At 42.9% G+C, this 22,500-nt stretch overlaps 1 protein-coding gene across 1 annotated transcript in view; it reads left to right on the top strand.

The window, feature by feature from the left end:
* Window positions 1-8,750, top strand: part of LOC125943204 (uncharacterized) — a 17,208-nt gene extending 8,458 nt beyond the window's left edge. The window contains exons 3-5 of the mRNA XM_049661838.1: window positions 1,783-1,865; window positions 4,506-4,586; window positions 8,584-8,750. Of these exons, the coding sequence (XP_049517795.1) occupies window positions 1,783-1,865; window positions 4,506-4,586; window positions 8,584-8,735 (316 nt within the window). The 3' untranslated portion in view covers window positions 8,736-8,750. The remainder of the gene's footprint in view (window positions 1-1,782; window positions 1,866-4,505; window positions 4,587-8,583) is intronic.
* Window positions 8,751-22,500: the final 13,750 nt, after the last annotated feature.

Genomic DNA, 22,500 nt, shown 5'->3' with positions numbered 1-22,500 from the left:
TAAACGAACTTTCACACATATTGCGAAGCAGCGACATGGTAGCTGGTGCCATGATATGTGCCTTAGATATGGCCTCACTTCCTGAGCCAGCTCACCAAAGTGCCATGTCCGATGCCGCACGAGTTGCTGTCGGGTTCGTGCAGCGTAAAGTGAGGTGATCGCAAAGTGAGCCATCGCAAAGTGAGGGGGGGGGGGGGAATGTAGTTAATACAGGATTGTTAAATTTTCGTCAACTTTCATTTCATTTCATTTCTTTCTGAAAGTGCCCAAAAACGGATCTACGCCTTAGTGTTGGTGCACTTGTGTTACACAAAGAACGGAAAATACTTGAACACAAAGAACTTTGAAACCGCGAGTAGAGCAGGAAGCTTTTATCTTGACATTTCGGAAACATTGAGAACATATTCTAAGAGTGTTTTACGGTGAAGAAAAAATAAATGAAAACGTAGGTCATTGAAGAGATATGTTTCCAAAGCTTAGGACATGATGCATTGTGTAACGATTATCCCACTTCTTTAATTTGCTCGGATCTTAATTGTAGTTTTTGGAACAATCATCTGCCCACCACGAAATCAGCTGTTTTGCTCTGTTAGAGCTGTTCATGTTAGCTTGCTACGTGGCCAATTACATGTTGTGGGATCGTCACGGCGAAAGATGCATCAAACGTGCGGTCGTCCTCATAGAGCTACGGAAAGGTGAATAGGAGGAAATCGTATGAACGCTTTTAACAGCGAAGTTGTTTAAGCCAGCCGTAATTTGTGGTTTGTATCATGAAACTGCCACGCCATAGTCATGGCGACCAGGAGGGTGGAGGAGGGCAGCGCGGCGCATGCGAACGCGGTCTCCTCCTCGCCAGCTCTCTCTCCCGACCCACGCATCTCTTCTCTGCGCGGCGCGCTGAGCCAGGCGAAAAAAAAGGCGAAAGCTTGCACTAGGCCGCGCAAAGCTCAAGACACAGCGAAGCTGGCCGATTGATATCGAACGGCTAGCCTCCAACGCGTTCGGCGTCGGCAAGCAACAGCGTTCTTGGCACTGTGTCAACTTTGGTTAGCGGGCCGGCGTTTGTGGCATGCCAGGAACGCTGTCGCTCGTAGGCGCCGATGTGTCCAGTGCTAGTCACGCGAAATGTCGTGAAAGGGAAGGTACCTCTGAAAATGATCGCTCGAGAATACCTTCCTTCCTGCGTATAGTTAAGTAAAACCAACTTAAGACCTAGCAGGCAACCAAGTTAATACATAGCAGTAGCAGCCAGTAAGACTTGAGGGTCGACAGTTTCACTGTGCCTAAGCTTTGCACGACCGAGTGCAAATTTTCTCGTTTTTTTTCAATGATTTTGTCTACCATCTCACCATAACTTATGATGCAACTATTGGGGATCCTACGGTCTCATCTTACAATCTCGCTTGTTCCCTATTTGTTAGTGGACCCACATGGTCAAAGGTGGTGGGCGTGAATTTGCATCCCTCTCTCTTGCTGCCTGAGTCTCTTTCCGCCATTTCTTGACCCTACGTTTAGACGCCGTGGCGCCATGAGCAACCTTGAAAAATCTGCAATAGTTTGCCTCTCAGGGCTGGTTATTGTTTAATAAATGTTCCCTCGTGGCACGTCGCCATGTGTTATGCCCTAATATGTATCAATGTGGAGTACATAAAAATTTCATGAGCGCGTTCTCACTAACTTTCCAAAATGTTCATGTTGACCTTACACGACAACTTCCTTTATACCTTATGCATATGAATTAATAACTTCACGCATAACTTTTTCTGCTTTGTTCATTTATAGAACTTTGTCGACAACACTTGGAATAAAAAAGCGAAGAAAGTGCTCCATCTACGATGATGCAATCACGGTCTGGAATGACAATGGTAACGCATTAGCAATGCGAAGAGCTTTTATATTTCTAATGAGGCGTAGGATGGCGTTCAGTAACATCCCAGTTTTATGGTATTGTATCATCTGTCATATATGCTAGATATAACATATATAGCACTACAGATAACAGAACATACTGTGCTAACGAATTCTTCGTTAGACCGGGATTGTAAAACTAATAACATTATTTAGTATCAATTGGACAATGGTACTTGCATAAACACACAAACTTTTGCGCTGTACTAAGCTTAGCATTTATGAGTTGCCGTAAATTACTCTGCAAATCAGTTGACTTTCTTCAAAGAACGAAACATACCTGGAACAAACTTCATCATATGTAGCGAGACACAAAACCCTGCCTATGAAGGTTTACCTTGAGGCAATAGTTTTCTTTATACCGAACCACCTCGCGAGCTATCAGTTTATAACATGGCGCAATACCTGCATATGTCTAGCGGAAAAAAAACGTTTTATATGTAGGAGGGCTATGGTCCAATGGCTGATTTATTTTGTTATGGAGTGATGATGTCAAAGATGTTTGACTTGTCATTCTTATAAACAGGCATATTACGCAGCAAATAATAATAAAGAGAGGCGGAACTGGCGACCACTGCTTACACTATAAACAAACATATCGCATTTTACAGGCGCGGTTGTCACAAGTAGCGATACTACAACAACATTCTATAATATAATCATGAGGGTACGTTTCATTCGCTTTAGCTGGGCAAACATCCCTGCAGAGCTTTCTTCTTTCTTTTCTTTTTCTTTCCGTTTACTGCTATGGTACGTTCTTTTTATTTTAGAAGCCAGTCTTTAAGCTCAGTTTAAATGCGGTTAAATATACGCAAACCAATTTGCTTCGAGCAGGTTGTCCAATAGAGAACGGAAGTAAGGTCCATGTATCCAGCGTTCTATATCTCGGGTGGGCGTCCAGGGTGAAGACCTGTCGTACGATTTTGGCAATTTCTCTGGAGAAACTATTATCGAGTTCAATTGTGCTTCCATCCACGAAAATATATTAAAAGATTTTTTTTAATATGTGACCAATATAATTCGATTTGATACAGTGGCTGCTGAGGGACGTTGCTGTTCTCTTTGCTAATACGCTATCACAGAAGTGTATCTTCTTCATTCCTCTTCCCTTTTTGCTCTCCCACTGCCTTTGTCCGAAAATTTCGTTTTCATGGCTTTGAGGGTTTTTACTTTGAAAATAATTAGCATGTACACGTTCCTTAGTACCAGATATATTAGCAAACGGACTACACTTAAGTAGTTCGTGCTTTCTTGCCATCTTTTCTATGTCTTCAAGTTCGGCTCTCTTTCAGGGTTTACGAGTTCAGCGACCCTAATTGGTTCGTCATTGACTAAATATGTCCAACAAATATCAGCCCAGCATTTTACGACTTTCGTTCGTTTTGGTCTTTCCCACATAACATGCGCAGCTTGATCTATGCCATTTAACGTCAAAAACAATCAAAACGGCTATTAGAGACACGGCAACCCGAATAATTTTGACCGAATGGCTTCTTTTACACGTACTAGTCAGCAAGGCACTGCCAACTCCTTCGCTACCATTCTTCGTTTAGAACATGACTGAGCCGCCGGCTACCCAAAGCCAAATTTGACCAATATTGGCTAAGCCCAATGCAGTTTTTCGGCTTAGTCCCTTAAGCCCCTTAAGCGCACGGCATTAATAGGTGGCGCATGTCGCGCGAAGGTGCAACAGTGATTCGCGAAGCTTGCCGTTCGCGAAGCTCCTCATCTCCTCCCCCCCTCTCACTCCTTTTGCGAAACTGCAGCAACTAATCTCCCTTGCTAGGGGATTGGCGATCAAGTGGAGTTAGGGATGACGTGGTGATGCGGAACGATAGCTACCTAGATGGCAAGGAATTTGGCTTTGGGTACATGGCGACGTCCTTTTGAAAAGCATATCCAGTCGTTCTGACGACCGAATCGGCAAGCAACATGCTACGATGGCAGAAGCGCGTGTTCTTCTCTAGATTAGTAACAGTCGGTTTATAAACTTCGCATCAATATGCGAGACGTATGCTATGATTTGCGAAGACATGAAAAGTTTTGTGCATGCAACACAGTTTTACAGAAAAGCGCACAGAAAATAGAGACGCACAAATAGGCATATAACTGGCATGGAAGAGACAATACTTTATCCACATTTGTTAGTAAATTGAAATCGCAGATATCCTAAACCTAAAGCACCGCTGCACAGGCAGCTTGATGAAAAAAGCGAGGCCAGCCTTTCCTTCTTGCAATTTAAAGCAGCTAATTTTGAGATTGATCATAGCTTTGGGATGATGATTGCCGCTTTGTCTGGGAACATCGTCATCAGCTACAAATTTACGATATCACCTTTTTTTAGAGTGCTATGATATGATGTCATGACTGCCAGGTTAGTATTCGCGGTGCCTGTAAGTACAGCCAGAGCATCTTCTGTATCGTCCTAACCTTGATATCCATATTAAGCCTTCATATTACTGCTAGCGCAATTTCTAACAATCGAATACCGCCAAATGTGGAGGAACTTATCCTTTATGTAATTCTCATGATAAAACAGCCTTGTAATCATCAACTTGGTCTGATCTTGTTTTTCTTTTTTTCTTATTTCTTTTCAGGCTTAAAGGCAGCGGCATGGACGAGCGAGGTTATATACGCCGATCACAGATATTGTATATTATTGAAATCGAAGTATTTAGGTAATACCTAAGAAATTTTTGGGTGTAAGATCTTGATTCGGTTATTTTGCCAAAGAATAATATTTTCCAACTGATGCAGCTACTCTGTTGCCTTTGCCAGTGTGATCTAGATTGTAAATGCGCATGTTCTGCGATTTTATACAGTGGCTTTTCAGCAAGAACAGAGTAACCTAATAAAGCACGAACGAAAGCTGTTCATGGACCACAGCTCACGAGACCCGTGAATGATTGGTAATTCTAAATTAGCATGACAAAAAAAATCTGAGTTACGGCTGACAGCCACCTTGTATCTACCATTCCAAACTGCATGTAGGGCTCCACTTCCGCGTGCAGCTGGTCAAACTTCATCGCGTAACGAATTATGCCACTTCACGTGTTAGGGGATCCCCTGTCTCGCACACTGTAACTGCCTCCATCAAGGTGACCTGCCCCATTACGGGCCAAGAGCCACGGCTCAACGCCGCTAGAGCTGTAACACAGTTTTCCATTTAGTTGATATTCAAGGTGCGGATTCATGTCTGGAGACCGACAAAGATCAGTCGGTTAGATTTGGATTATGTGCAATGTCCTGGAAATATGTTCTTTGGTCTGGCAGCGCCCGGCTCTGCGAAAACGTGTGACAAGTTCTCGCTAAATCTTTCTCCCTTATCGAGTGTACTCAACGCCTTCCATGACATAAAAGCTTTGTAGCTGAGCAAAAGGCTTTTTCAGTCGGATCTTTTCTCAATTTGTCGCTTATATATTTGACTACTTATCACTCGCTTATAATATTACATCTCGCTCATACACGGTAACTGATGCTGTGCATAACACCATGGCGTTATATATGTGACAAACTCGCTTATACATGGCGTATATAATGTTGGTACTGGAATAAACGTAAAAAATAAAGCTAAAGGGACTCTACTACAGATACTGTCCGGTCCAGTTGATTATGACATCTTCTAAAATAAGGCTGTGGATACAATTCGTACTTTAGGTGTCGTAGCAAGCACATAAATACAGCCATATATTAGCAGCTAACATACAATTTCGTCATATACAGTCTGAAGTGCACAATGAGGAGTCTTGAGAACAAGCATCACAACTATCGACGTAACAATAAATATAATACAAACCCTAGAACTTACTTTAAGAATAAGCCCTATTCTTGACTGGATTAAAGACTACGTTAGTAACAGCACTCAGTTTGTAGGAACAAACCAGCACTGTTCCATTAAATCTAATATGAGATCTAGAGTTTGGCGAGGTAGTGTTCCGACTCATTTTATTTCTTATATACATTAATACCCTGCTCTCTAATAGTCCTGCTAACGTCACACGTTTTGTTGACCATTGTATTATGCATGAAGTAATCCATTCTTAAAATGACCATTTAGAATTAAACGACGTTCTAACAATGATTTAATGAGTGTAATGATTGGCAAGTGGCAATGAGCATTAAATATCTACTATCTTATCAATTACGAGAAAGAGACACCGATCGTTATCCCAGTACACTATAAATAACTCCACTCTTAACCTGGGTAAAGATTAAACGTGTCTTGGCTTAACATTAGCACACGACTTTAAATTGGATCATAACGTCAACGACGTTATCCCAACCGCACTGAGAAAGTTATTCTTTTTAAACACACATCTCACACAAGCATCCCAGAGCACAAAGCTATAGTAGCATATAACACATCTGTCAGATCTCTCTCAAAATAAGCGATAGTATTCTTATTTTCTGTTCACCGAACAACTCATTACCAACTAGAAGCTGCTCCACGAAAGGCATTAAATTTATATAGAACCAATAAGATACTACAGACTCACCCACAGAATTGCTAAAACAAGCCAGTATTCTCACTTAAGAAAACTGAGCCGTGCTTACGGCTCAATTACGAGGATCAGATACGAACAACTAAACAATGAAAGAGACACTTCCAAATACAAATCTCTAACACAGACGCGATCTACGCAACATAAACATACCCCAACATTAAATGAACTCTCATTTCATACGCAAAGTCATAAGCACTCCTTTTTTTCCTTTAATGACATTTGAATAGAAAAAGTTGGATTCTTCTATTACCAACACCCGAACGTTACCTATGTTTATCATTAGTAATTATGATTGCCTTTGCACAGACCCTTCCTATTATGATCCCCGATGGGATCAGAAATATAAATAAATAAATAATCAGGCCCTACGCTAACAACTTGGTTATGTGATCTTCTTGAATGATCACTGGTATTGCGTTGCTGCTCGGCGTAGCTGTTCATCAGTGTTACAGGTATGCAGTAGCTATTTTACGAATAACGCCACCTGCTTGCAAACTCCATGGTTACAAATTGGAGCGATACAAGGGTGAAGTCGTGATTGGGTGCGCACTGAAAAGGAGGTGCATGTCCCCTGGCCACCAAATTTAACGCTGGCTACGTTTACTGCTCAATACACTAAGAAATTGATTTGGGAAATACAATGCAATTTCCCACTCACGCTCTCAAAAAGGGTTCAAATCAAAGCAATTTGAATTGGGCAGGGATACTTGCACACGTATTTTGTATCTGCCATTTGTCTAGCGTAAGCACGAGGTCTCCCATCACACATGTCACTATCCGATGAATTTGTTTTGGGCCCTGACGTGACGTAAACCACGCAGCCATGATTATAAAAGTAGCTGTAGCCTTGCTACAAGCCACTGGGTTAGACAGAGATGCCGCAACGTATAGTAGTCTTGTATACAGCCCCTTCTTATCTTTATCATCATCATCACTCATCATTACTTTTCCTGTCTGTTCCTCTTCCCCAATGCACAGTAGCAGGTAGAAGCAAGCCATAGCTGAGGCCGACGTTTCTGCCTTGATGTAAAACTTCTCTCTTGTGAGCCCCATTGGCTTCCTTCCACGATACTGCGCAGAGGAGCCAATTAGGCCCACGGATTTCAATGACCTTGAGTGTTAATTGCCTTGAAAGTGCATGTGTTATAGTGGTATATGAAACGCGGTGTTATCGCAGTTGACAGGAAAACTGTTGTACGAGCCGTGCAATATATGTTTACAAATGCAAAGTCAAAGGCACAAATCCATATTTAGTATTCACCTATGCGCATGACAGTGCAATATCAAAGGATCTTCAACACGCTCTCTAAAACTGTTTTACGCATTGCCTCTCTATCTTAGTGGTGCGCTTTGTAGCATTTTTATAGGCGCATCTGCTGTGCTGTATCCATACGTGCTAGAAAAGAAAGTTCAGCAGTAAAATGTGCATGCCAGTCACCAAGCGAAATGCCCAGCCAGAACGCTCGCAACACAAGCTGACGCACTGCCTTGTGTCAGTGCTGAGGCCGACGGCAATTCACCTACCTGGAAGTATCTATCATATCAGATCATATCATATAGTTGGTTCAGACCTTAGAGGCAACACTTAGTAAAAAGGTGTCATTTTCAATCTGTACAATGCTGCCCCATAAGTAAGTTGTAAAAGTTGTAGGAAAGTTTGCGGCAGGTAGGGAGTTTATTGCCACCGAAAGAAAACACTATATCGGGTATCCTGAGGAGCTCCCACCACTTTCTCAAGACAAATAACTATTCTCGAGACATGCTTAGTAGATAAAGATGCCGCTTGTTCAAAGACAAGCGTGTTCTGAAGATACACTTGCTTTCCGCCAGTGCATAAAATAAAACGGTGCCCCGGCTATCTTAACAACTGGCCTTCTAGGTGTTTTTTTTTATAAACTAAGTAAAGCCCCGTATGCCTACATTCATAGTCCTTGCTTTTCAACACCTATGTACTCGTAGACCGATTGTGCAGTTCTGGCGCAACTGTCTCACCAATATATCTCTACAGAGTGACGACAGGATGTCAGCCCAAAGCATTTACCAATGTTCTCTTCGAAAAAAATATATGTACCCAAAGTTATTCTCTCAAGAATTAAAAAAAAAACTTAGATCAACTGTGTTGTCCACCCTTGATCCGTTTTGCTGTTTTATTATTTTTCGTGCTTTGTAGGATATGAAGTATGGGCTGCAACGATTTATCTGGAGGAACATAAGGAAATTCCGTATATTTGCGTGATGTTGTACGAAATCTACTCCGGAATTAAAAAATACTGGGTATACGACTGGGAGGACTGCCCTAGTCGAAGAAAGAAGACAGAATAAACATGCCTGCATTTTTGGAAAGGAGATAAGCATTGTTGAATTCAGCATTATCCCACGTTATATGCAAATACAAATTGGTCAATGAATTGTCCCTGGTTGACATCTGTCTCGGTGACTGAAAGTTGAAATCTCGACGGCTCATGCGGTTAACTTCCAATAGTGGTCGCGTCATTTCTAGCAAAACCTACGGGACTTGTGTTATGTTTTGTGTGTGCTACATACATGCCTGTCATTTCTGTATCAGTTCAGTTATATTTTTCATTAAAATAATTGTAAGCAGGGGAGCAGTTGTAGAAGTTTGCTGGAGACTGCTACCCCTTCTCAGTTGAATTATATTGATTAAAAAATTTGGAAAATAATAAATTCTTGTATTAGTTGATACCTAATTAAAATCTAAGAATATGTAGCAATACTAAGACCAAATTCTCTATCGGAATTTCATCGTTGTAAGGAAGTTCATGAATATCTGAGGGGCACAAGTTTCAGATGAAACAATGAGCCTGCAGTAGCGTCAATGCTGTTCGTCGCAAATGCCAGCGCCTTCAAGGAAGCGCTGAAAGGACTCATTGCTTTCCGATCCAGTATTTTTGATGCACATGGGCAAAACCCAACACATCGGCAAGTTAAAAAATTTTGATGAGAATCAAGTAAATGGAGACGTTGTCTGTATGTTATCATCACATTCACCTATAGCAGCATGATAAGTGTGACACCAGGCAAAATCGTATCCCTCTTAGTTGTTAGTGAATGGTCAGCGTAGATGCGACTGCGTTGCTTGTAGCAGCATACGTATGTGTCGTAACATAAACTACTTCACTGCTCTCATGAGGGTTTTCGTTTTGCTCAGTCTGCTTGGTAGTGTTGTACTGATAAATCAGACTTCCCAGGAGGGTGTAAGGGCGCGGAAGGACTCTGGAGTGAGGAAGGAGCAGGTTAATTGCTTCAATTAAATACGTGATAGCATCAATATTTCCAGGGATTCTAGCGGCATATCGAGCACAAGCACGACTCAAATCCGTCGTTTGTAGAATTGGTAGCGAAATGTAGGATGCCTAGATACATCACTAATGTTTCGCTTGCACACATTACAAGGTCTTCGTGTTTTTCGGAGAAGGCCATTCAGATAGAAACTCTGCGTACATTTGCAGATTGCTTTATATATAATCCATGAAGGAGCTACAGAGACCACTCGTCAGCATTACTGGAAAGCATACAGAAGATGTGATCAAAAGAAGCAAGCTTCTCCTTCGGGCATCGTAATGTGGTGGCCATGTCAGCTTTCTAGCAAAACGTCAGTCACGCCTAGGAATATCTGACTGGCAGTATAGGACATACATATACGTGCCTTCTACGTCGAGGTCATCGTGCTAGATGTATATATATATATATATATATATATATATATATATATATATATATATTGTAAATGGTATCCCGGCGCTCTTAGCTCTTTTCAGGCGACCTTTTAAGCTATCGACTATGCCGGACCTTTACAGCGGAGCTTGTTTACGCTAGGTTCTGGCGGTTTGTGTGCGTCGGCAAAAATCGATGGCGACAAACCTAGAGCTCACGACCGGCCGATCGTGGTGATAAAAACGGTAATAAAAGCGTATCGCAGGGTATGTCCCAGCTGCGTTTAATTGCGACAAGTGTCGAAAGGTATTGTGATAAAAAAATATCGTAATAAAAAAAGTAAAACCGGAATAGGCACTGTTTAGTATCGATCGAGGTGTGACGTTATGGGCTCTATGGGCAAACCACGTGACGTTATCTCAGTTCCCTTCCACCCGTGCAATGGGTAAGCCGCGTGCGGTGTGGACTGTGGAAGAACAGCGCGCCTACGAAGAACACCGTCGTGAACAGAAGCGGGAATGTGCGCGGTGACGGCGGGCGGCACGTAATACGGACGAACATCGTGCCGCAAACGCCAAGCGTATGCACCTTTGGTTGGATCACCCCTACCGACTCCACTCATATTGTAATTGTGGGTGATTTCAACATAAACATGTCTCAGCCAGACGGAAAGTGGTTCGTGGCGTTTCTCCTGGAAAGGTTCGCCATTCAATGTTACACAAACATCAGTGTGGTCACAGAATCGTCACCTTGAGCCACTCTGGACAATCGTTCGTGCCATTCCAGTTCTGGAATCGAGCAAGTGTCCGACAGATATTAATTCACGAAGACCCATAGCAATTATGAGTTATATTAGTAATTAGGCAATGAAGAAGATGGCCGTTCTGCTTCTAGATATGGATAGGGATAACAAGAAAGATAACGCAGAACTGAATCACGTATGCAGAACAATTACAATCTTCCACAACTTTGCAATTTGAAAGCCAAAGGCTTTCAATAGAATATCTTGCAAAATAGTTGGTATGGACCGTTAATTTATAAAAAAAAAGAAACAGGCAGCGCATAGGAATGCCTTGCAATTATAGCCCGTCCTGGCTTCATGAAACCGCGAACAGAAGAACATAGAGATAATTAAGGCAGAGGACTTAACCGGAAAAGCGTCTAGTGGGCTACCCTACACTTGGTGAAAGAAAAATGGTAATATAAAAAGTATATATAGAGACGAAGTAAAGACGCATTGAATACGTGTACGTAATCATAATACAGTTAAACGACTTTACAACGAAGGTCTTGGGACCTCGAAAATCCTTCGTTATACCGGTCATTTCATTGTAAAGATGGCGCACCGTACTGCTCACAGAAAAGTAGACTACACGCTTTGAATATGTAAAAACCTTTATTTAACATCTTTTCAAGAGACACTTAGTGAAAAAAGTTGACTGTAGCTTTAGCACACGATAAAGAGGATGAAGGCGGAAGCTTGCGCGTTCACGAGACGTTCATTAAATTACTTGACATTCTCATTCGAATACGTTGTCACTTCCGATTAGTTGTTTTCTCCCACCAAAGGTTGAGGGTTCGAGTGCTTTAATTAACGGTTAGGTTTATTTAAAGCACTCGAACCCACGTCTTTTGTTTGTGGCACCGTGGTGCGCCAACACATGTTGGCACCATGTGGCATGGTGGCTCCATGAATCATTCGAATGTGTTGTTACTTCCTATTCCTTGTTTTCTACCACCAAATGGCGAGGGTTCGACGGTCACTAAAGGTCATGGGTTCGAGCGTTTTAGCTCTATTCTAATTAACTGTACCTTAATTAACTTTGCCCTAACCACCACACGAGGTCGTGGGTAACCTCCCACTAAAGTCGTGGGTTTGAGTGCCCTAATTATCTCTATTACCTTAATTCACTTTACCTTTGTTAACACCATAGGTCGAGGGTCCGACTCCCACTAAAGTCGTGGGTTAGAGTGCCTTAATGAACTCTATCTTAATTAACTGTACCCCAATTAACCTTGCCTTAGTTAACACCATAGTACGAGGGTTCGACTCCCACCAAAGATCATAGGTTCGAGTGCCTCAATTAACTCTATCTTAATTAACTATACCTTAATTAATTTTGACTTAGTTAGCACCATAGGTCTAGGGTTCGACGCCTACTTAAGTGATCGGTTCGAGTGCCTTAATTAACTCTATGTTAATTAATTGTACGTTAATTAACCTTGCCCTATTTAACAATAAGGTCGTGGGTTCGAGTGCCTCATTGAACTCTATATTAATTAACTGTACCTTAATTAGCGTTGTCCTAATTAACCCCAAAGGTCGTGGTTACGACTCCAACCAATGGTTGCGAATGCACGACCACCACGACCATTGGTTGGAGTCGTACCCACGACCTTTGGGGTTAATTAGGACCACGTTAACTAAAGTACTGTTAATTAAGGTAGAGTTCGTTAAAGCACTCGAACCCACGACTTCAGTAGGAGTCATACCCATGACCTTTGGTGTTAATTAGGGCAAGGTTAATTAAGGTACAGTTAATTACGATCGAGTTCATCAATAGTGGAACCATCAATTTTGGTGCCATTGAATTTTCCGGGCGGTCAAATTTTCGACCCATAAGCCATCTCGATATTTTTGCGCGAGTTTCACCTTGCAGAATGTGCGAATGCAACCGACAATCATCGCGCCGACGTTAACGGCATTCTGCACGACGAATCATGGGAGCGTCGCCAGGTAAAAAAGCAGGTCGTCGAATGCAGCTACCACCTTCTTTGCCGTCCACAGTCTTCGTCCGCTTACAGGCTCGTTACAACTTTGCTTACATTCACATACACGTCCTCTCTGCCCTAGAAGGCTTTGAAGACGTCGTCGGCCGTCAGTCACGATAACATCATGACGTCGTCATGATCTGCGACGCATTCGTCAGCCACCGCATTCACTTCTGGGTGACAACAGGCAACGTAGGAGTTGAGCGATTGCTGAAAGCAGGACTGCAGCTCTCGCCGGGCACTCTCGTCCAATGCGCCGCTACTGCTACCGTTAGCGACGTAGCGCAGAGCGCAGCTAAAGGGGAGGGCGTTTAAGGCGGAGAGCAGAGATCGTGGGGTTCATTGTAAATAAAAAAAATCAGCCGTCCGCACGCCTATATTCAATCGTTTTACAGGCGAATCTGTTGTAGTGGTCTTCGTCGTGGGTTAGAATGCCTTAATGACTTTTGTCAAAGATAGGGAATCGGCCGGAGTCTAATCGATCATTTATTGTGCAGGTCATTTTGTTTTAGAGGAGTTGGTTGTAAGGGCGTTCTACTGTATTTTAACATACTTGAAGCCTTTGTAGTTAGCATCATGTTCATGTTCATTTTCAGCGAATTTTAATGAACACTCCAAGCGCATTTCTGCTGTCGCCGTCGTTGTCCTCGTGATGTCCCGTATATAAAGTCCAAACACGATATCATCGTCGCGGCGCGCCGTACGCTGTATGTGGGAGTGAAAGCTCGCGAGGGTCAGCCGACGATCGCGGCTTACTCTCGCGCGCACTAAGGAGGAAGGCGGGGCGTAAGTGCGCCATCTTCTTTCACGCGCGAGGCACGAGGGGGGGGGGGGGGGGGGAGGCGAGGGGGGCTACTATGCCGGCGGCTGCTGCTTACGGCGCGGCCGCGCGGCCGCCGTATCTTGAAAGCGATCTGCGTTGTAGACAAAGTGCGCGCTCGCGCTGGACTCGTCCTCAAAGCGATCTGCGATCTGGACAATGTGCATGCACTGAGTGCCAGTAGCTCCCTATGCAGTGTGCTTTCGACGTTTAGCTTCCCGTTGAAGCGAGAGACAGCACGAAGGTCAATTGGCTCGCTGGAGCTGCCGTGCATCCTGACTCCAGTGTTTTGACAGTGAGTTTCCGCGGTCACCTAGCGAGATGTGTTCATGTTTACCTGCACACGCCTGACACCGTGCTTGTGAATTTATTTAGTAAGCGAATGTTTACAACTTTATACGGCCGATAAAACTACTATCCATACTTCGTATAGCTGTCTACTAATTTGCTATTGCAATCGATGTGCGCTAAGCGCGTCCTGCAGGACCTAAATAAACTTTTTCAAGTCCACTTTCGTATTTCGGGAAAACTGTGACTTCTTTACAGGGGTCATCCTTGGTGGATTCACAGCCGTGACGAAACGCGTTTATTATTCAAACGAAGTCAAAGATGGTAATTAACAGAGACATCTATGGTTAATTCAGGAGATTTGATGTATGGCGTTTAATGGTGCAAGGACCAATAATGGTGAAAGATCGCCAGGAGGTTTCAAGCATTCTATAAGAGAAATTTAGCGATCATAGGCTGTTCACCTCCGGCACATTCCTTACTCGATTCCGTCTAAAATAACAAAATGCGAAAAACCAGCCGCACCCAAAAACTTCCAGGCTATGACGTCAGTGTGTATAGGGCTCTTGAGAGTATAGTTCTCCGGTAAACTTGCTACTGACCAAATTTGGCTGTTCCCTATGGACGTGCGTATATTTTTATTAGAAAAACTGCAGCCCTCTTACTTACTGACACCAAGCGCAGACAAATGACTCATTGGAGAATAAAATGTCGGTGGAGTTAAAACGCACATCGACATAAAAACATTGCCGCTTGTCACAATTAAAAATATGTATATGTGTCGGATGAACACCTTGTCAAGAAAACCGACGTGGCAACTTTTTGCAGTCAAGCAAGAAACAAAAATAAGGCTGCCAGCGTAGTAAGCACATGTGGCTGTAGCAAATACCCATGCGAAATAGAATGCATAGGAGATGGAAACACGTGAAGCTAGTGCTTCCCTTGACACAGCGCGTGGTTTAAGCATTTCCTTTTTCTGATTCGCGAAAGGTACTGTTAAAGAAATCTATTACTTAAAGCTCACGAGCTATTGAGTGACTATATACCTATGCTCACAGACCATATTTTAGGGTGAAATGGCGAATAAAATCAATGGCGATTACTTTTCTCTCTCTCTCTCTCTTGACGAACCGTACTTCTGTGCCTCATCGCTTGCACTTTCTGTCGACATCACAGAAACTATGGATGGCCTAGCTGTCATGCGGAAAATGTCATTGTGCATAGCGCCGTGGTATAGGACAGCGGCGCGTAAGCGCAAACAAGCGGTGCAAGCTGACAACAGGCGCGTAATAGGGCTTTTAGTAGATCGAGAAGTTAGGTGATAACACGCTAGCCAAATTTAGCGTCGTTGCAGTTGATAGTCCTTTGGGGGAGTGGAAGCAAGATAGTTAAAGCTTCTCCATTTTCCTGAAGTTACGTGGCTTAGATAAAAGTTTGAGTGTAAGTGATGCCAACTGTACAAACTCTCCTGCTCACCCTCACGTTAGGCACGTGCTGGGCCTACGAAGGACACAAATGTGACGCAAAGCACATTGCTAAACGCCTTGGGTTTAATCCGGATTCCTGGAAGGTATGTTGTGTTTTATTTTCTGTTTGTTCATATAAGCGGCCACTCAGTCTGTAATATTTTATGATTACTTTATATTTCACCTTTTTGACGTGATAGACATTATATTGGGATCCGTAAGACGATAGTTCCTCAGCAAGTGCAAAGAGCAAAATGTGAGAAAAAATGGGGGTCTTCATAATATTTGAGCTCATCGTTTGGGTATGGAAACCAATGATCAATGTTACTTGGCCGACGCACCACATTCTTTTTTTTCTTTCTTGCGTAAAAATACAGCCTCACGAAAGCAAAATTGAAATATTTTCTCAGATAATACATCCACTTTGGCACAGGCTTCAGCCACTGATGTCGGTCAAAAGGATTAGATGGTGCCATCTACAAACATTGGCAGCTCTTTATACGCGTCTAGTTATTATAGAGAATGTCGTTTCGATATTATCTTCCGAATTGCTTATATTGACAACTTATCGTGCCGTGGTTAAGACTCAGCTTTACATTAAAATCTCGAACATAAATCGTTCAAGGTTTCAAGTCACAACTTCACCTTCTGGTGTTACTTGATGATTTCCAAGTCACTGACAGTGCCAACACGGATCATTAAACTGCTGTTAAGATTCTCTTTCGCGTTCGGTCACTTCAGACACCGCTGCATTGCCTTTGTGCTGTGAGCGCACAAAACGAGCTTGCTCTGGAGAGTACTATCAGCATTGACCTCAAATCTGGGTTCGCCCTTATTCTTTTTTGCGCTGACTGCTAGTTGTGTGACGACCAGAGTTGTACACGTCACAGAAAAACAGTAACAATTACAATTACGCTTGCTTCATTCAAAAATGTAATTGATTTCAGCTAGCAGTTATGATTGCTGGGGCTCGAAGAAGGCTCTCTCAGTACAGTCCATCAAATATTGAGACAATTCTTCATTGTACAAATAATACAACATTGCACAACATGATCACAACATTTGGTATTTTTTTGAAGACTGAAATTGTTTTCATTATTTTTTTCCCTTCAGTTAATCAACCGTGATCACTCTAAATATCACTTGATGTTCTACTCAAATGGGAGCCTTCCCTCCATGTACAAATGCTTGTGCACAACGACGTCTAATGACAAAGCTGGTCAAAAGTATCTCAAGAATGTAAAATTTCACTATTCGCCGAATGAAACTACCATGTAAGCAAATTAAGTAGTATTTGGTAGGGAGATAATTTTTTTTGTATTTTATGCCATTGTTTTCAGGGATGATAAAATTGTACATAATGTTCTAATAACTTTTGTTGCTTATTGCTTTGTTATAAATGCAAACCGTCCATGCCATGTTGTTGCAACTTGTTATCACGTGCACACTGCAAATTTTTGCTATGTATTTTGCGATCACTGTTCTACCAAGTTTATGTTATTGTGGCAATATTCATTATTGCCACATGTATTTGCACAATGCTTCACTGTTGCTTTTCACTATCTTCCCGTTTATTTGCAAACCGCCGCGGTGGCTCAGTTAGCTAAGGCGTTGTGGTGCTGAGCACGCGGCAGACGCATTTCGATGGAGGAGCAATGCAAAAACGCCCGTGCGCTTGTGGTGTAGGGCACGTTAAAGAACCCCAGGTGGTCAAAATTAATCCGGAGCCCTCCACTATGGCGTGCCTCATTATCATAACTGGTTTTAGCACGTAAAACCCCAGAAAGAAGAAGTTTCTTTGCCACTATAGAACGCTTTCTATAATGACGACTAGTGAGCATTGAAAATAGATGTAGGCTAATAACTGTTTCACCAATGAAGAATAAACTTTATATTTCTTTCCTCTCTTACGCCGCACTAAACCCTAACGCCTGTGTAGTATCTGAATTCGTTAAATAAGCTAATATACAATTCCTTTCAGAATACTATGCATCTGTACCGGTACATAACTAAAGAAACTTGATTTCAAAGTACTTGTTCATACGACTGCTGATACAATAGAAAGTAAACGGAAAGCAACACAGTTACCTCACTGCATTTTCCACTACGTAACAAAATTTTCATATCCAATATCTTCATACAGACGGTTTTGGTCTGTAGATGCCACACTCTTATAATGGGTTGATACCGTATCTTTCTATCATCCATAATAGTTCTGCAACCGTGACCCCAGCTGCCTGTGAAGTCTACTTCTCTTGGCCCACATGAAACCCACAGTAACATCAAAGCCTTGTCGTGGGTAAAATCAATACTGTTATGTGCAGATCGATGTTGCATACCTCAATACACATAGATAAAGCACTGAGACCATTTCGCAGTGTGACTTTTAAATTCTTCTCTGGGCATTTATCTCACACCTGATAAGCCTCTGTTTATGAACATATTTGGAATTAGCAAGAAGAATAAGGCTATCCGATGGACTCGATTTTTGTTCGCCGCAAACATACGTTGAGAGACAACAAAGCCAATAAAAAGAATACAGAAAATTATTCGCTATGTTTAGTTAGCTTCTAGAAATAATAAAGTAAAAGGAAATCGAAAGTGTACGAAACGATAACTTGCTGAAGGTGGGATCTTCCGCATTACACGTGTGGTGCAATTAGTCTACCACAGAGGCCACTCTCCCGTACACTTTGAGTATTTATGCATTTGTACGAAGATTAACGCTGGGAGTGTTAGCCAGCGCCGCTTACGGTCTAGGTGGCGGATGTGGAACATCGTTGTGGTTACTACAACAATGATAATATTGTGACGTGCTACAGAAGGTCTTTATGACAAGAAGTACTGCACCGGCAGAGACGAGCACTAGCCAAGAAGATGGCTGACCCCAAAACAAAACTTCTTCTTCTCTCCCTGCCTAAATACTGGCTCGCGCTCGCCGCACATGCTAGGCTAGTGGACGTAGGTAGAGGACGAAAAAAAAGAGGGAACGAACAGACAGTATGCACAAGTGGGGTGAGGGAGAGAAAAAAAAAGAAAGTAAGTCATAAAGTTGAGATGTTGTCGCACTATCGCGCGAAATGAGGCTTGAGTTGTACAATGTGCACAATCTCCGAGTGGTGCCTTCGACGCTGGGGCGATATGGCACTATGTGGGAGAACCTCGTAGTTCACGTCACTAACGCGACACAGCACGTTGTAGGGTCCAAAGTAGCGACTGAGCAGTTTCTCTGACAACCCCTGCCGACGCACCGGCGTCCACACCCAAACTTGATCGCCCGGGTGGTATTCCACTTGGCGATGGCGAAGATTGTAGCGGCGTGCATCTACACCCTGCTGTTGCGTGATGTGCAGGCGTGCCAATTGGCGAGCTTCTTCGGCGTACTGCGTAAATTGCTCAGCGTCAGGGGTGAGCAACACGTCGTAATCGTGTGGAAGCATAGCATTCAGCATGGTCTGAACTTCACGTCCATAGACAAGACGAAACGGCGTGAATCGCGTTGTCTCCTGGATGGAAGAGTTGTGCGCAACTCTGCCAGAACCTAATCCCACGTCTTGCGCTGTACATCTGCGTATATGGATAACATGTCGGCGATGTTTTTGTTCAATCGTTCTGTCAACCCCTTTGTCTGTGGATGATATGCAGTGGTCTTACGATACCTCGTGTAGTTTAGATTGAATACGTCGTCAATCAGCTGGGCCGTGAAAGCTGTGCCTCTGTCAGTGATCACGTACGACGGGGCTCCACGTCGAAGAACGATCTGGTCTATTAGAAACTGGGCAACATCGGCAGCCGTACCGCGTTGTAGAGCCCTTGTTTCGGCGTATCTGGTTAAGTAGTCTGTGGCGAGTACTCGCGACCTGGTGGCAATATTAAAGTAATAGTAGTGCCATTGTTTTTTATGTCTTTATGTGTGTCTCTTGATGTAATAGGTTTATGGCATCTTAGGATGGTCGAGGTGCAGGTGTTGCAGTAGGCAGGGAGAGCCTGGCATGCTATAGCCGGCAATTGTACCGCCTGGGCATCTCATACGTTCTTAGCAAGGATATGTCACCAGATGTTGGCCAAGTCCGTGCCTTCGAAGAAATGTCCTGGTGCGCTCATTTAGGACAAATACTTGTCCTAAATGAGCGCACCAGGACATTTTCTTTTTTTATCTGAGTACATTCCCAAATATGTAAAAGTAGGGTAGAAGGGTAATGGAAAACATTGACGCCGTGTACGTGGGCGGCCATGAAGGATAATAGTATTTTTGAACTCAACTCTTTTGTAGGGATTTCTAACACATACTAGCGTGTTTTCTGCTTTATTTACGCATATTTCATTGTACCATAGACAATTAAAAAGCGCCTCAACATGCGCTTGTAATAACGTCAACGCTGGACTATGCGACTCGAGAAGCATAAGAACCGCTGTATCACCGGCGTACTGAAAAAGCTTTGCATTTAACTTCAGATTAGCTAAGTCTTTCACACATATATTAAGCAAAAGACATCCCATTATGGAACCTTGCGGAACACCATACGTAATGTTTGTGAAGTCACTGCTGAATTCCTTCTTTATTTTGAGTTTGAAAGCGACAATATACCTAGCAAAAAAAAAAAAAAACTGCAGGCACTATCTTTTTAACCCCAAACTTTCAAATGTTTGTAGCATAATAGCATTATCAAGAGTGGCGAAAGCTTTTTTTTTCACATCGATGAATAAGCCAAGTACTGCCTGGTTTTTATCTATATGCTTATTAATCACATCACATCAATCCTCAAAGAGATCAACCGTTCCAACCTTCCGCCGGAAGCCCTACTAAGTACCATTTAAGACCGAATATTGCTCTCAAAAGAATACTATGCTTTTATGAACTATTTTATCCATTATATAGTACTTAGAGTTATGGCAATCTTGCTATGGCATGATAGTTCTTCGTGTCGCACTTCTCCCCTGACGTCTATATTGGCCTAATTACAGAAATCTTCCATCTCTGAGATATGTTAGCTGTTTCTAAATAGTCATTCAAAATTTGCAGCAGTACAATTTTGATTAATTTTGAATAATTATTAAATAATCCTTATTTTAATGTTCCCGTAGGCTCGTTTAGCTGTAGTGAGTAGAAAAGTAGAATTTGCAATTGCTCTTCGATGGTACGTTACAAGACTAACCCGAGAATGCTGTTTCAAATCTTCAATTGATCGCATAATAATCCCGTTAAATGAACGTGCCGTAGCCAAACGAATTTCACTTGATAGTGATATTAGATTACCTAGATTGTTTTTCGGGGCCTTCCGATTAGTTCACTCAAGAGCCCCCCTGCCACTTTCATATTGCCGTTAAACTTGTTAAACTCAGCAGAGAAAAATGTTTTCACACCTGCGGTTATGCCGTGAGCTTGTTAGGTGTTATGTTATACTGCTCTTTCGGAGCAATATTAGAAGGATTTGATTTACATAGATTACATCGTTTATGTTTTTCGTAAGGCAGTTGCAAAATATCTATTGTAATTTATTTCTATTCGGAATTTAAGCTTTAGCTTAATTTTGATGCGAAAATGTGTAATTGTCCATTCAGCGAAAAAATGTCGCAGTTTCACCCGAAAGGCGAAGCATCAATTGCGATAGCAAATTAGTAGAGAGCTATACGGAGTAAGGATAGTAGTTTTATAAGCTGCATAAACTTGCACATGCAGCAGCACCAGCAACGCGCAGAACTGTTGTCGACGCCGTCGGCGTTTTGCCCGCGTTCGCAGGTGTTCACCCTAACAGTGCTCGCCACTGTACATTCACCTTCCTCTGCGCTCGTCTTTTGGACACAAAACACCGTAAAATATGATCCGCAACGTTCTTGCGAATCACCGCTGCTGCTCATTCAAACGCGCAGCAGCTCATAAATATACGATCAATGCACGAACTTGAGACCCTAGTACGAGGTATTTTTTAACGAGTAAAACTGTGCAGTACGGGTTCGATACTATTTCCAGCAACTCGAGGTAATCTGCAGCTCGGCTCACTCAGGTTTCGGAAATATGAATGTTAAAATACCCTGCAAGAACAATATTGCGGTTGGTAAAATTATTTAAGAAGTGCGATAGTTCTAACAAAAATGTTTGCAAGTCTAAGTTAAGGGGGCGTTATATAGCGGTACAAATAAGTTATTCTTTTTATTGCTTACGGGAATGGCAGCTACCTCGGCTGCTGTAAAAACATTACCTATCGGCTCAGAAAACCGACCGTACGAGGGTACATAGTGCGGAAGACCCTCTGGATTCAAGTAGGAGATCTCTTGCGCCAACTGAACAGCCGGCTGCTTTTGGGAGCAGTGAGAGAGAAGAATCGTAAGCTTATGGGAACATCCGGGTGACGCAGCCAGCGCCGTCACCGATGATAATCGTGGTCGCCGTGAACCATAGCCTAGAGGAGGCTATGCTATGGGAGGCTATGCGTGAACGAAGTGAGACTCTAAAGTAGTATTAAGTCTTTACGAAAGTGTAACCAAGGGAAGGGGGGGGGGGGGGGGGGTCACGTGACCCGGGTGCTCAGAAAGTCGGGTGATCACAAAATTGGGTGATCAGAAAGTCAGGCGATCAGAAAGACTCATCTGAATGTAGGCAGAGCGCCCCGTTTCGATTATTTTTCCAACATCGGCATTTTGCGAGCGCTCTAGCGCGCTCGAAAACGACCATCCGAATATGCCATAACAAAAAAAATTGCAATTGGATTGCGAAGCTTTATTTTCAATCACTGCCGGACGTTTCTGACCATGGCTGCTGCTGCTACTGTGTGGCCGGATACACAGTGGGTATACGCGTAGCCCCATCTGTACTTCCTCTGCCTATTAGCTGGTTTCCGGCTCTGTCCTCTACGGAAATACGCAATAAATCAACAAGCGGTTCCAAAATATATCTTCACTGCAACAAATATACGTCTTCAAGCGCCTGATTCCTGCACTAAAGCGCAATTTTTGTGTGGCTTACTTCCCGTGATTTTGTGCGTCCATTCGGTCGGATTCTTGCCTTGTAATTCGGCTGACCCTGGAGATCGCGCAATCCGGGAGATTGCGTGAGATTGGCGTGAAA

The sequence above is a fragment of the Dermacentor silvarum genome, chromosome 2 (genome assembly GCF_013339745.2).
Source record: "Dermacentor silvarum isolate Dsil-2018 chromosome 2, BIME_Dsil_1.4, whole genome shotgun sequence".
Taxonomy (NCBI): domain Eukaryota; kingdom Metazoa; phylum Arthropoda; class Arachnida; order Ixodida; family Ixodidae; genus Dermacentor; species Dermacentor silvarum.
The sequence above is the reverse complement of the archived record's forward strand: the minus strand, read 5'-3'. Positions and strand labels throughout refer to the sequence as shown.